General features: G+C 46.1%; 1 protein-coding gene across 1 annotated transcript in view; it reads left to right on the top strand.

Moving 5' to 3' along the window:
- The first annotated feature begins 47 nt into the window (after positions 1 to 47).
- The window catches only part of ube2f (ubiquitin-conjugating enzyme E2F (putative)), a 26,155-nt gene continuing 11,877 nt past the window's right edge, over positions 48 to 14,325 (top strand). The window contains exons 1-7 of the mRNA XM_062528051.1: positions 48 to 262; positions 3,892 to 4,026; positions 6,005 to 6,034; positions 6,398 to 6,463; positions 12,208 to 12,275; positions 13,660 to 13,730; positions 13,884 to 13,941. Of these exons, the coding sequence (XP_062384035.1) occupies positions 3,912 to 4,026; positions 6,005 to 6,034; positions 6,398 to 6,463; positions 12,208 to 12,275; positions 13,660 to 13,730; positions 13,884 to 13,941 (408 nt within the window). The 5' untranslated portion in view covers positions 48 to 262; positions 3,892 to 3,911. The remainder of the gene's footprint in view (positions 263 to 3,891; positions 4,027 to 6,004; positions 6,035 to 6,397; positions 6,464 to 12,207; positions 12,276 to 13,659; positions 13,731 to 13,883; positions 13,942 to 14,325) is intronic.

Raw genomic sequence — 14,325 nt, 5'->3', positions numbered from 1 at the left:
AACTAAAAAGCTGCATGGTTGTAGAAAGACGGGAGTATTTCTGTAACACAATTATATTAGCACTTCCGCCTTTGACATCGATCTACCGGAGGTGTTCATTTAAGTTAATCCCAACCATTATCTCTTTGTTATTTCCTAGTTTACTGCATCGGATTGCTGGTTAAATTTTGAACTTGCGAGACGAACTCGTAGCTTTATCTTTTGAATGTTGATTATGGTGTAATTTGGAGCACTTTCTTTCTCTCCGACACAACCGCAGCAGGTACAGTATTGCTAACATTAGCTCCCGAAATAACGTTAGGTCAGTGACAGTCCCGAAACATTTTTGGATACTCTCCATTGTCATTGCCTTTTTATCTGTGTATGACTGCAATTCATATGTTATGAACAGTTAGATTCTTACACGGCCATAGATAATATGTTGAGGGGTTGATATTGATACTTACGAACTTGTCAGTGTAGTGAGTTGATAGCTAGCTAGTTCTAGTGTCTCTAAGCAGTAACCACCTAGCTAGCTAGTCGGCTTCCCTCTTGAATAACTTGTGGATCCGTTGGCTCTAGGAGTCAAAAATAGCTAGCTTTAATAGCAAGACTTTCAATGCCGCATCTTTAGTTGCTTGATCAATAAACTGTCAGAACTGCTAGGAGAACACCGTTGGTTTGCAACTGAAACGAATTTAACCACCTTGTCAAGACCAGCTAGCCTTTCCAACAAAAACAAATGCTAGTTGATTGTGCGACTTCACAAATGTACACCGGTGAATTTGGGAAATGCTACCCATCAATCGATTATTTCACTTAAAGATTATATGCTTCTATGTTATCATTTGGAGGACGTGGACTCTGCCCAATGAAACACCGGCTACATCACGGTCCAGGATCCACCGTGGCTTTGTTTTGATTTAGATATGCCGTCTGACGACACTCTGACCCTTAGACCCTGTTACTGAATGTGAACTCTATTGCTAAAGTCTATTGCTTGTAAACATCTAGCCTGCCTATTGGACACCAGATGGAAATTAGCCCTTGGGCTACAATCTGGCATGTTTACATATATGTACATGTATGTATATGTTCATTAATGTGCAATGTCCTGAACAAATAAAGTAAAGTAAGTAAGTAAGTAACTCCACTGTGAGATGTTACTTGTTCAGATTTAAATTAAGGATATGGCAAGATGCGTTATCCCAAACACTTCATCTCCATTTGGATGCTCACATTTTCCAGTTGTACCGGTTTTTGTAGGACTGTATAACGTTTTTGACCCTGAGGCTGTGTCTGGAATGCTGTTGAAAACAGATTGTATAAGTATGCAAAGTCTTGTTATTGTTGCATCTGCTGTGTCTGTGTTGTATCCATCAGCATTTGGTCTCTGGCTAAACTTGACCATTCTTGGTGCTTTGCCTGTATGTGTGTCCTGTCCTTGCATACCAGGGTTATTTTCTTCCTGGAGCGACAGATTTATCGATTTGTGCAAATCAGGCTACTTTGCATTAAGCAATGCCCAGCACTTCTAATTGCCCCCACTCATATCACTTCCTGTGTTTTCCACCATGGCTTCTAAAGCATTGAAAATCGAGAGAGACACATACGTTTGAAGTGTTGGATTTGTGCACTCCCTCCCTCTATGCCCCTAACTTCTGATGTGCTTAATACGTATCAGTCGTCTGGACGTCTCCCTCTAGTGCTTCTGACTGGGAGTGTCATTGTGGGGGCTGTGCTCGGCTCAGGAGGCTGATGGGTTCTGATGTGCTGCCAGGCCTCATTGACTCCCGTGTCCCGGAACAGTCCCACACAGACAGTGTTGCCCTCCTTCTCATCACAGGCAGCCTGGAGTCGCAGTCGAGCGAAAGGCTCTTGCACAGTAATGCTCGGCGCTTATGAGTGTTGGGGTCGTTTGGATGCTCTGTGCAGAGTGTCTCTGATGGTATGGGACTTTGCATGTGGACTCCATGGCCGTGTCTGCCTGTCTCACCACAGTTGATGGAGCTCGACAGTGCTCACGTGGGGTTTGGTCTGGTGCTTCGAGCCAGTTAAGCGCAGTGTGCAGTGGTTAAACAAACATACCTTGTTTGGCCAATGAGAGGTATTTTGATTGTTATTGTCAGGTGTATTGTTGTAGAGAATGAGGTGTTGTTAGGCATAGCAGAGTAGATAATGACCAGGCGTAGTCAACTTGTTTTGTTGGGCTTCCCCAGGAAGAAGTTTGAGGAAGACATTCCTCCTTCCAAATGTCATACCCCTAGGCAACAAAGGGCTGCTTTTCCCCTCCTTTGGGCTCTGTAAATAAGGGGTGATTTACCTCAGTCATATGTATGTTGTGACACTGTAGAACATTTGCCCCTTTGGGTGTACTCACGCTGGGCACGGTTCACTTGGACCGTGCCGGAGTACGGTTCTCTCCTGTTCTTGGTCCGCACTCACTCTGCACACCATTAAACTGTACCCTGAAACGGTTGAGCTGCTGTGCTCTAGAATCTTTGCACAGGCGCGATCATAAGTCCAACCACCTCAAGTGGATCCGGGTACGGATAAGCGTACGGATAAGCACGGTATGAAGTGATCACTAGTGGTGGGGGAAAAAATCGATTCTGTTCAGTATCGCGATATTTTGTGCATGCAATTATATCGATACGAGTAGCTCAAGTATCGCAATACTTAATTATATAATTTAATCATCTATTTTACTTTTATTTGAGGCGAGTTTACTCAGGGTTTACTCTGATCACATTAAATTTGCTAGATAGATATAGATAGATACTTTATTGATCCCCAAGGGGGAATTTCAATATATTACGCTCTCAAGGTGACGCTTGTTATGGCGTTTTACTGTCCATTCAACGGCAATTTCAAATCGAAAGTGTGGGTGTGTTTCGGTTCTCAACAAAAAGCAAATAGTAAGGACCTTGATATGCACCATGCCATGACAAAGTGAGTTGAACAGTGTTATTTTCCTTATTTTTTGTAATGCCTTCGAACAATATGAGAGACATGAATAGCAATATATCGCAGAATCGAATCGCAATACTTGTTGTATCGCAATATGTGTAGAATCGCAATAATATCGAATTGTGGCCCAAATATCGCAATAGTATCGAATTGTCATGCTTTTGCCAATTCCCACCCCTAGTGATCACGCTGGTCAAATGAAGCAGTTCCAGTTTGGGGTTCAATGTACTATGGAATGGTATGGATGGCATAGTGTGAATACTCCCTTGGATGACCAGGCACTGCATTCCGATAGTCTTTCAGTTATAACTTCTGCAATAAAGTGTCAGGGTGTTTGGACTCACTCTTCTTGGACAATCATGACATAGGCCACATGGAACTTTCTAAATAAATTGAGCCTTATTTAGGGATACTATTTGGCAACCTCACTAAGAACACAAGGCTCTGTACAGCTGTGGTTTATTATAGCAAATATGCAGAATATTCTCTTATTTTTATGTGAAAATATGTTGCAGACTTCAGAATGAGAAACTATCATCCGATCCACACTCCAACAAGTTAGGCCCAGTTCAATAATATTCACCCACAGAGAAATAGATTAGATTCTTTGGAAGAGTTGAGTTCTTAATCAAAAGCTGAAACAAACACGAATGCACTTAGTTTAATTAATGTTTTAATAAATGTCTATTCACTTACAAACTATAAATAAGTAACCATAACAGCATGAATTAACTTGAATTGAAGATGGAAGATTATGAAAGCCATTTAAAAGAGAGACATTCAAAATAAATTGTAGATGCATTTATGCTACTCTTACAAGAGATATAGCCAACTTTGCTTCAACTTAACAGAGTGCTTTTTAGTTTGCCTTGTTATAGTTTGCTGTCAAAAGAATGAGCCACACCTGATGTGTGATAGATTGACCTTTCTCTGCTTGCGCAGGTGAGAGAGAGGGTCCGGCCATGCTGACGTTGGCGAGTAAGCTGAAGAGGGATGATGTGCGGGCCGGTCGGGCCCCCGGGGGCCCCTCAGACTCCAGCCACCGCGTGTCCGTCCGGGATCGCCTGCTAATCAAAGGTACCCCCCCCACACACACACACTCACACACACATTCCTTCCCTAAATCCAGTCTACAGTATGTAGGGGATAAGTTCTCTCTGTGGTCATCAGGCCTGAGCTAGTTCGTCTCTGAACAGTTAGCATGCAAGGTGGGGGTGTATAATTAATCGATCTGTAATCAAATTTGATCAGATACACTCCTTAAATTCTGCAGCCCTGATGTGCAGTTACATATGACACTATGTATGATGCTGGAGGCCTTTGCAATTCATGCAAATTGTGATAAATACATTCAAATACAAAAACAAACAAACAATCATAAATAAATAAATAAATTGTTAAATAAATACATCTCACAGTCATGTTTGCACACTGACAGAAACTTTTGTCCATCAGAAAACGTTTTTGGAAAGATTAGATTTTGTGCCTTTTACATCCATATAGTGTCAGCGAATGAGGTTTCCTACTGCAGAATTTGGGTATTTGATGGACCAAAAAGTTAGCCTCGCGAGCCATCCACGTACTTCCGGCCAAGGATTGCCTCCACTACGAGTCTGGCCGTGCTCCTCTGTGGAGCATTCTGCTCGGTAGAATTGTAACAGAACGCCCCCCCTCCAGAAAGCAGCCAATAAACGAAGAGACGGGTTGGTGGGGGCGAAAGGGGGAGGGCGCTCGTGACGATGACGTTAAACGCCTGCGATATGTTGTTATGAGTAACTATCGCCGATTGGGTGAGAGCTGTCCAATCAATTCAAACCAGAACTGGGCGTTACTTCCCGCTTCCTGCAAGCGCTTCAGAGCAAAGAAATGCCAGACCATAATACGAAATGAAATGGTAGTATTATGGGATGGTTAGGACCAGGCTACCAAAAAGTATGCAAAATTATGGTTTTCACTGAGCGAAGGACTTTAGTTGGCATCTAAAAAATCGCCTTCCCAATTTTACTTAGATTTTTTATGAGTTTATTGTATCAATTTGTTTCACTCTGGATGTTTATATAGTGTAATGTATAGCCGCATTCATCCCTTGTCACGTTTTCTTTGGCGCTTGGTACAATGCCTGGAAGAAGCCTCCGGAAGCTGGTGATTAGTTAGACACCAACGCTTTCCTCCGGCATTGCCTCGAGCTTATGAGCTTCTTGCATCAACTTGTTTACTTTTTGTCTTTGGCATCTGAGAGAGGAACTGTCAGCCTTAGGACTGGCAAGCAAAACAAACTAAATGTCAGCTGCTAGTCATTGAGATCATCTTTTGAGATCATAATGAATTAAGAGTAGCAGGGGCTAGAAAAAAACACAGTTTGAAAGGGAGCCTATCTCCTCCCACAGCAAGCTTTAGAAGTCTGTCTTACGCAGGCGTGTTTAGACAACTCTGAGTTCCGTTCCTCTGCTTGTCAGTTAAAAGAACGAACGGAGGACATTTTTGAATCAGACACACAATCCACTTCGCTCGCTCGCTAGGTTGCTAGCGGATATTCCTCAGCATGCCAACATCGGCATGCCTTGACACCTGAGGCCGAGAAACATGTGGGGACGAGCCTGAGTGGCAGGGGTCCAGCCTAAATATAACTGGCGCAGAGAAACAGTCAAGTCAGATGGGATGCCATTGCCTTGTGGGCCAGCAATGATGAATGGAGTAGCTACACAGCAGCTCAGAAGGACTCCAAAGACGGGCCCATCTCCGGGCTGGCCTACTTTCCACGGCCCAGAGGATGAAGGTGGGGCAGGGTTGATGGACAGGTATCCCGCTGGAGGAATTCCTCAGACAGGAGTCGGTCAGGTGGAGAGGGATGGAAGTCCACTGTGGACTGACAGGGCCCCAGTGTCCCTGACAATGGAGAGCGAGCAGCAATACTTCACTATCAGCGTTTTTTTCCCTTTGGCCTGAAAAGGTCATGTGGTGTCTAATTACACTGCCTTTCCTTTTTTCTCTTTTCTTTCCCTCCCTTCCTCTCTCCCTCCCTCTCTCCTTCCCTTGCTCTCCCTCCTGTTTGCAGAGGTTGCAGAATTGGAAGCCAATCTTCCCAGTGAGTGTGCTTCCCTTTTCCCTCCACATTTGCCAGCACACAGAAGGTCACCTCTTCATCCAGAAAACACTGGCAATCTGCTCTGTTATTTCCATAACTATAATACCTTGAAGTCTCAATGAAGAAATAAAAAGCATAATCCAGTAAAATAATAGTGAATAAAATGTAATGAGAGGATTCATTGTCGTTATAGGCAGTCATATTAAGCATGTATAAAGTATGTATAAAGTATGTAATCCATGTATTGTTTTGTTGTTGTTGTTGTGGTTACCTTTATTAAGATTAGTAGTAAGATTGTTCTGGTAGTAATAGCAAAAAATAATGTTTCCATTTTTTCCCCTATGTTATTTGTGTGCTTTTCAGGCACCTGCAAAGTCACATTCCCAGATGTGAACAAGTTGCACCACTTTCAGCTGACTATAAGTCCAGGTGAGTACAGGAGCATCTCTACCTCTCTCGTAGATTTTAAACTATGCAATATTTTCACCATAATAGAACCTTTACAAAGCCAATTTGAAGGTTAAATAACTTGTAATAGGGGAATCGTTCACCTAGCCTAACCACACAGTACAGACGTACAGAGTTACTAACGAGAGAACCAGCCATGTAGCTTCAAGAATAGCGGTCCAAAGACATCTTGCGAGAATCATGGCACATTGCCTGCCTTGTCAGTAGAAATAGCTCTCTGGAGACCTGTTTGCCTGTTATTGATCCATTTTCATTGTGTAAAGGAGGAAGAAGTAACGAGAAGTAGACTATTTTCAACGGCAGAGTAAAATATACATATATCATGACTCTAGGGGGAGCCCTACAGTCTCCAAAAATATCTGAACCTGCGTAGTACAGTATACCTTTCAAATCTCATATGGTACAGCTGGTTTCTTGAAAGGATGGTGCACTGTATGGTGTTATGGTGTATGGGTTACGGTCAAGCCATCATTTGCCGTGGCTGTCATGAAAACGTTGTCTCTGTTTACTTGTTTGTCTTTGAAAAGCATGACCAAGTACATTCTGGCCCCTGTTATTAGTATTAGGTCATTAATCTCATGGCCTCTGCTTCAGACAGAGGCTTAGGGATGAGAGAATTTTCATAAATATGTTGCCTTTGTGATGTTCTATGGGGCCATAAACCCAAGTCCCCCCTTAGCTCCAGCAAGTCCCACATATATGCTTCCTTATGAGAGGAAATGGCTATGAGGTCATAAGCTTCTCTGTCTTTGCTCAAAATGATTGCTGAGCACTTCTCGACTCATTCTCGAAAACATCTGGAAACATAAATTAATTTTATTTATTTATATGGAGTAATTCAACAAGCGGCTCTCTTGCGCTGCAGTTACTTTTAGACCCGGTTCTGCTGCTTTGTTGATTGCAGTACTCACTTGGGGTCACTGTGAATGCATGCCCACAGTGCAAAGTGCCTTAGCAATGTTTTGCTTCAATCATAACATTTCCTCCACCCCATGGGAACGATTACATTCAGCGGAATTGTATTTCTTCCGAACTCCTTACGACTTTTATTTATAACTAACTAACTAACTAACTTTTTAATATCCGAGTGCTGTTGCATGACGTAGAATGATTCCACATAGTGTGTGAATGGCATTTCCTCCATCCCATGGGAACTATTACATTCAGTAGAATTGTATTTCTTCCGAACTCCTTACGACTTTTATTTAGAACTAATATAGCAGATAAACTTTGAGTGTTTTTTTTTGGGGGGGTTTTTGAACATCCGAGTGCTGTTGCATGAAGTAGAATGATTCCACATAGTGTGTGAATGGCATTTCTTCAGCAGTACTCTATACTGGTGTAGTACATATACTCTGAGCAGTGAAGAGCCGTTCGCTTGGCCACGGTGTATCCAAAATGTGGGTACACACACTCTCACTGTAATTAAATTCGTGAACCTGCCCCAATGAATTTTTCACAGTCCCTTGCCCAGGGGAATGAGTTTGTCAAGGGTACGGGGGGTAGTGGGTAGTGGAGATTAAACGCGATGAAGACACCGACTTTCAAACAGAGGCCGACGCAGGCACGGACTGAACAAACACGTCCCACGCTTGGGCGTCCGCCCTCGTCCGAATCAAGTATTCATATTACAAGTGCCAGGTGACGACGGCCATGATTTATTGAGGAGACACGGGGGACACACCTCCAGGACAGAATGTGCAGGGAGGTGTGTGTGTGGGGGGGGGGGGGGGGGGGGCATGGGGGGGTTGCAGGCGATGTTCAGGATGTGAGCGGCCTGATTTAATGTGTCTTGTGTGTATCCAACTACACTACTCCTGTCTCTCTTGCTCTCTCTCTCTCTCTCTCTCTCTCTCTCTCTCTTTCTCACTCACTCACTCACTCACTCACTCACTCACTCACTCACTCACTCACTGACTCACACACACACACACACACACACACACACACACACACACACACACACACACACACACACACACACACATATAAAGAAAAAGCATATATGCATATAATGTGTGTGTGTGCGTGTGGGGGCGGGTGTCTGTATGTACACATTGACCTATATTCATACTCTGGTATCATCTTGACAGCGTTAAAAATAAATTGTGTCAAAGATTTGTGTGAAACCATCTGACACTGCTAATTAGTGCATGTTTTGACGCGGCACTAATTTGTGTACAATTAATGAGCGAAGTGAGTTGGCCGCGGCAGTGACTGGTCAGGGTCCAGATTTGGCAGTCAAGTGTGAAAGTAGAACAGCTACCTCCCTCTAACACGTAAACACGTGGACACACAAGGACACTCACACCAGGGAAGCCCTATTGAAGAGGCATCACAGAGGAGGAGGATTATACAGAGTCAAAAGCCTGGATGACAATCAGCTTCTCTCTCTCTCTGTCTCCCTCTCTCTCTCTCTCTCTCTCTCTCTCGCTTTCTCACTCTTCCTCACGCTCTTCTTCCCATTGTCTTTATCCCTCCCTCCCTCCCCCTCCTCTTTTCCTTTCTCTCTTTCTCACTCTCTCCTTCCTTCTGTCTTTATCCTTCCCTCCCTCCTCCTCCTTTTTTCCTCTTTATTCTCTGCCTCTCTCTCTCTTTTCTTGCTCTCTCCTCCTTCATTCTCCCTTCCCTCCTTGGCTTGTGTGCAGAGTGAATGGGTGGAGGCTGGATAGCTCAGCCCAGGTTTCTCCTCATCTCCTCGTGTCTGAGCTCTCCTGAGCCACTCTCATTTTCAGGGGGGGGTGGTGGGGAGAAGCGGCAGGAGGAGATCTGTGGCGCGGACGAGAAATCAATTTCTCATTTAGGCGCCTCTCCTCTCCGAAGACGCCCCCCCTAAAATGGCTCCCGCGAAGCTTCGGCGACGCCGGTCTGTCTAACCCCTGGCCTCTCGTTCATCAAACGCACGCACCTGTCTAAATGGCTCGATGCTCCAGGTCGCTGTAATTTTCCATCTCACACATATGCGCACGCTCTCTCTCTATCTCACGCACACACACACACTCACACACCCTCTCTCTCACACACGCGTGTGTGTGTCCTGTTCAGCCCTCTTAGTCCAAGCCCACTCCAGCCTGGCCTCTCGTTGCCCTGGTGAAGGCTCTTGTTCTTGCCCTTTGCCCTGTGACTCAGAGCTGATGAGAGAGGGAGAGAGAGAGCGAGAGAGATGGAGAGAGAGATGGAGGGAGGGAGGCGGGGCGGAGAGCCTGCAGTCTCTGACCGCCGCACCGGAGGCTGATCCCAGCTGATGCTCCGAGCGCGGGCAGTCGCTTCGCGTTTGAGAGCACACACTCACACATGCACTCTCTCTGCTCTCTCCTTCATTTCACAGTGTGGTGCGGTGCTAGGCTCTGTATTCAACAAGGTACTGCATCCAATCAAAGCAAGTAAATGACCGAATAGTCTTGTGGCAGAAGTAAATTATCATCTGACTTTATCGTCAAGCTAATCAGTTTCAATTTATTACCGCCAATTTGGCACGCACTTCTGAATCGCATCCCCACCTTTGCCGTGGTTTAATGAAAACAGACTCCTGGGAAAAAAAATTGCACTGAGGGGTTCATCCACACAGGGCCATCGGGGGAAAATTGCTCGATGACATGGTCCTTTGTGCCACTAAGCGATCCACTCCTGAAAATTGCTACGAAGCAGGTAGCTGAAGCAGAGAGCCCTCTATAGTGGTTGGACAAATCACCTCCCTTTGAAGGCTCGTGCGCTACCTTTTAAGCTCCCTCGCTGCTGGGAGATGAGCCCGAGAGCCCTTGAAGAGTCCAATTTTGGGTCTTCTTATTCCTGCTTTTAAACTTTTTTTTTTTTCGATGCACGAGCTGCCAAGAAGCGTCACTTGCTCTGCTAGCTGCCGCTGACACGGAAGCAAATACCCGGCGGGCGTGTGTGAGTGTGTGCGTGTGCGTGTGCGTGTGCGTGCGTGTGTGTGTGTGTGTGTGTGTGTGTCTGGTGGCTGCGGCAGAGGAAAACCGCCGGCCTCAGCACATCAGCGGCCACCGAAACCGGAGAGACCTCTCTGGAGATCCTCCTCCCTGACAACAAGTTGCGTGTGTGTGTGTGTGTGTGTGTGTGTGTGTGTGTGTGTGTGTGTGTGTGTGTGTGTGTGTGTGTGTGTGTTTGGAAGTGTGGTCTCGATGCTCAGATGCTCGCTCACTTTTAAATGCTCCGTGGAGGGCCGTGGACCCTTAGCAGTGAAAAGAGGAGTGGAGGCACGCATGCAGTCCCAAGGGTTTAGCCAGAGCACGCTCCAGTACCCCCCCCCCCCCCTCTCTCTGCTTTGAATTATTTATGCATTTGTTTTTCCTATTGATTGGAGGTTTGTTAAAATTGGGTCGAATCTTTCCTGTGACGGCGGTGTGTGTGTGTGACTGAGCGGGGCTGTCTGAATTGGCAGCTCAAATGAGGATGCGGATTCAACATAGTTGGTGACAGTCCGTCTGCCAGCGTGTGAAGATGAGTCTTTGGCAACCAGATATATTTAGAGACGTTTCTGGGGGGGAAATGTCTGATGCTGACTTATAAAGGCAGCATATGATTTTGGTGTGTGTGTGTGTGTGTGTGTGTGTGTGTGTGTGTGTGTGTGTGTGTGTGTGTGTGTGTGTGTGTGTGTGTGTGTGTGTGTGTGTGTGTGTGTGTGTGTGTGTGTGTGTGTGTGTGTGTGTGTGTGTGTGTGTGTGTGTGTGTGTGTGTGTGTGTGTGTGTGTGTGTGTGTGTGTGTGTGTGTGTGTGTGTGTGTGTGTGTGTGTGTGTGTGTGTGTGTGTGCGCCTGCCTGCTTGCCTGCGCCTTTTCTTTTCCCCTCCTGTACAGTGGCACAAGAGTGTGTAACAGATGGGGGAATTCATTTTTCAAAGGCACGCTGTGTACATGTTTATAAATACTTCAACATTTTCTCCCCACATCTTTCTTTGAGTCGCCCAGAAAACCCTCTGCTCCTGACGATGCTCCCCAGCGCCATAGATTTTTCTTTCCAACAATACCCCCCCCCCACCCCCTTCGCCGTCTTAACAATTTATGTGGCAGGCAGGAAGCAGAGAGCCAGAGTTGGAGAGAAGCAGGGAGAGGGAGGCGGTCGTGGAGAAATTCTCCGAGTTCTGCCAGAAGAACTTGTTGTAGCAAATAAATCAAGACCACGGCCCCCCCCGGTTCTGCCTGAGCACCGTTGGAAATGTAGTGTTTGTGGATGCTGTTCTTATGGATTATTTAACCCCTCTGATTGATGCCCTGCACCAGGCTAGCACTGGCACGGCGGCACGGCGGCAATCTCAATCTTTGATACAGTGAAATAACTTCAGACTGACATGCCACACCAAAACTCTTTAATGCTGTTTGTTCAAAGTTTTTTTTTTCCAGTTGAATGTGATTCTGAAAGTTGTCTGGCACAATGAGAGCGTTAGGTGCTATAATGAATCCGCGAATGTAGACGTCTTTGATTTGAATATTGACAACAAGGACACAGCAAACAGTGAAGTAAACTGTAACTTGTACCGTGTGTGTGTGTGTGTGTGTGTGTGTGTGTGTGTGTGTGTGTGTGTGTGTGTGTGTGTGTGTGAGAGAGAGAGAGAGAGAGAGAGGAGAGAGAATGGGTGGTGTGAGAGAGCTCATTTCTGTAAGAAATTTGTTTGGTGAATCCAAACAGAATTCAAATGTGTGCAAATATGTGTTCTTGTCCACTGAACCGCGCATCTCCTTCTGTTCCCAGACGAAGGCTACTATCAGAGTGGAAAATTTCAGTTTGAAATCGACGTCCCCGACGCCTACAACATGGTGGTGAGTCTTGGCCATCTCTCCGTAGACACACACTGACCAATTCTCTGCCATCTCTCAGTACACACACAGTGATCCACACCCAATTCTCTGCCATCTCTCAGTACACACACAGTGATCCACACCCAATCCTCTGTCATTCTGTCCGCGCAGACTGCCAAATTATCGTCCGATTGGATTAAAACACGCAGGGCCTTTTTGGGTCAAGCTGCTCTAAAAGCACTGGAAAATGCGATAGTGGTCGTTAATTCATTTAAGTGTAGGAAATGAGAGTCAGAGTTGCGCCGATTAACGGCTGACGTTTCTTGTTCGAACATTCCAAGGCACCAGGCAGCCACAGCCAGACCCTCCAGCTCTCTCCCCAGCTCTCTTGACATCCACCCATTGGGAGGCTTTGATAGGTGCTGCTGGAGTTGTCACAGTTGCTAAGTACTGTTAAATATTGTGGGGGTCCTTTGACTTGAGTCCCCACGTGTAGGCTCTCTTGGGCCGCACATCGTACCCAGTGGCCGTCATCGTCCTTTTAAATAAACGCAATATTTGTGCCTGGGTCCATCTCTGGGAGAGAAAAAAACTGTGAGGAAAAAAAAAGAAAAAACGTCCTCCGCACATTAGGCTGATGCATTAATTAAGCGTGAGAAAAATGATTTTTTTTTTTTCGTTTCCGAAATTTCCATCTCCAGCCGTCTCGTGTTCGTCGGCTCCTCCGTGCGTCACGGAACAATGAGCCCGAGGGAGAGAGCGGAGACGACGACGGACCAAAGCTGTCTTCCCGCGCCGCAACAGGGGAGCTATGTCACTTTCGTCAGTCTGTCTTCATTCGACTCGGCCGCGCTTTTTAATTGTGCGTCTGTCTGATAAATGCCACCGAGCTGACCCCCCCCCCCCTCGTAATCACATTTCCTGTCAGCGCGCCTCCATTAGGGCGCGGCGTCTTCCGCCCACTTAATGCGTTGGAGTGCCAATCCGCAGAGATCAGTTGAAAAGGCACGGTTAAATGGATGCTGTTTAAGATGGGCTTTTTTTTTTGTTATTGAAGTGTAAGTGAGTGAATGAGGGAGGAAGGGAGGGAGGGAGAGAGGGGGAGGGACTTCCTTTTCACGGATCAGAAGCTTCGAGTCAATCTGTTTGACCTCCAGTGGAAGAGTGCTTTGAGACGAGTCCCCGGGTATTACACCTGTTACACCGAGATTGGCTCATCAGAGATGATGACGCCAGTCTCTCTCCCCCTCTCTGTTTCAGGCGGACACACACACATGTACTCACTTACACACACACACACACACACACACACACACACACACACACGCCATGCACTTTTACGGATCGACGCCTCCGCTTTAATTGATTTGTCTCCCCTGCCTCTCTCTCCCTCTCTCTTCTGCAGCCTCCAAAAGTCAAATGCCTGACCAGAATATGGCACCCCAACATTGCTGAGACGGGTGAGATCTGCCTGAGGTAATTGCCCCCGCCGACCTCCCTTTACCACCCCCCCGCGCCCTCCCCAAAAGAGCCTTCTCGTTGGCGTAATTAGTCGCACTAGTGGTGCCGCTCGTTAACGATCAGAGGCTTAATGGAGTCACTAATGAAAGCCTTTTGTTCCCCCCGCAGTTTATTGCGCGAGCACTCGATTGATGGCACGGGCTGGGCACCAACGCGGACGCTAAAGGTGAGTCGTGTGTGTGTGTGTGCGTGTGTGTGTGTGTGTGTGTGTGAGATCGTTCTGGACTTCAGACTTTATTGAGAAAATAAAGTCTTTCTATCTGCTGAAACATCTCTTGTCTTCAAACTCTTTTTCTGTGGGCTACCAATTTGCTTCCACAGTGTGTGTGTGAGACAGTTAGTTTGAGTGATCTCCTTTTCCCTCTGAGCTCTTCCTGTCTTTCTGTGTATTTGCGGCTTACTTAGCTGCCGCAGAAGAATACCTGCACACAACTTTGAGACACACAAACACTCACACATACTCACACACACACACACACACACACTCACACACACACACACACACTTCTCTCTCACACTCCGTTTCCGCTTTCATTCATTGATAATCATG

This window comes from Sardina pilchardus, chromosome 23, assembly GCF_963854185.1.
Source record: "Sardina pilchardus chromosome 23, fSarPil1.1, whole genome shotgun sequence".
NCBI lineage: Eukaryota > Metazoa > Chordata > Actinopteri > Clupeiformes > Clupeidae > Sardina > Sardina pilchardus.
The sequence above is the reverse complement of the archived record's forward strand: the minus strand, read 5'-3'. Positions and strand labels throughout refer to the sequence as shown.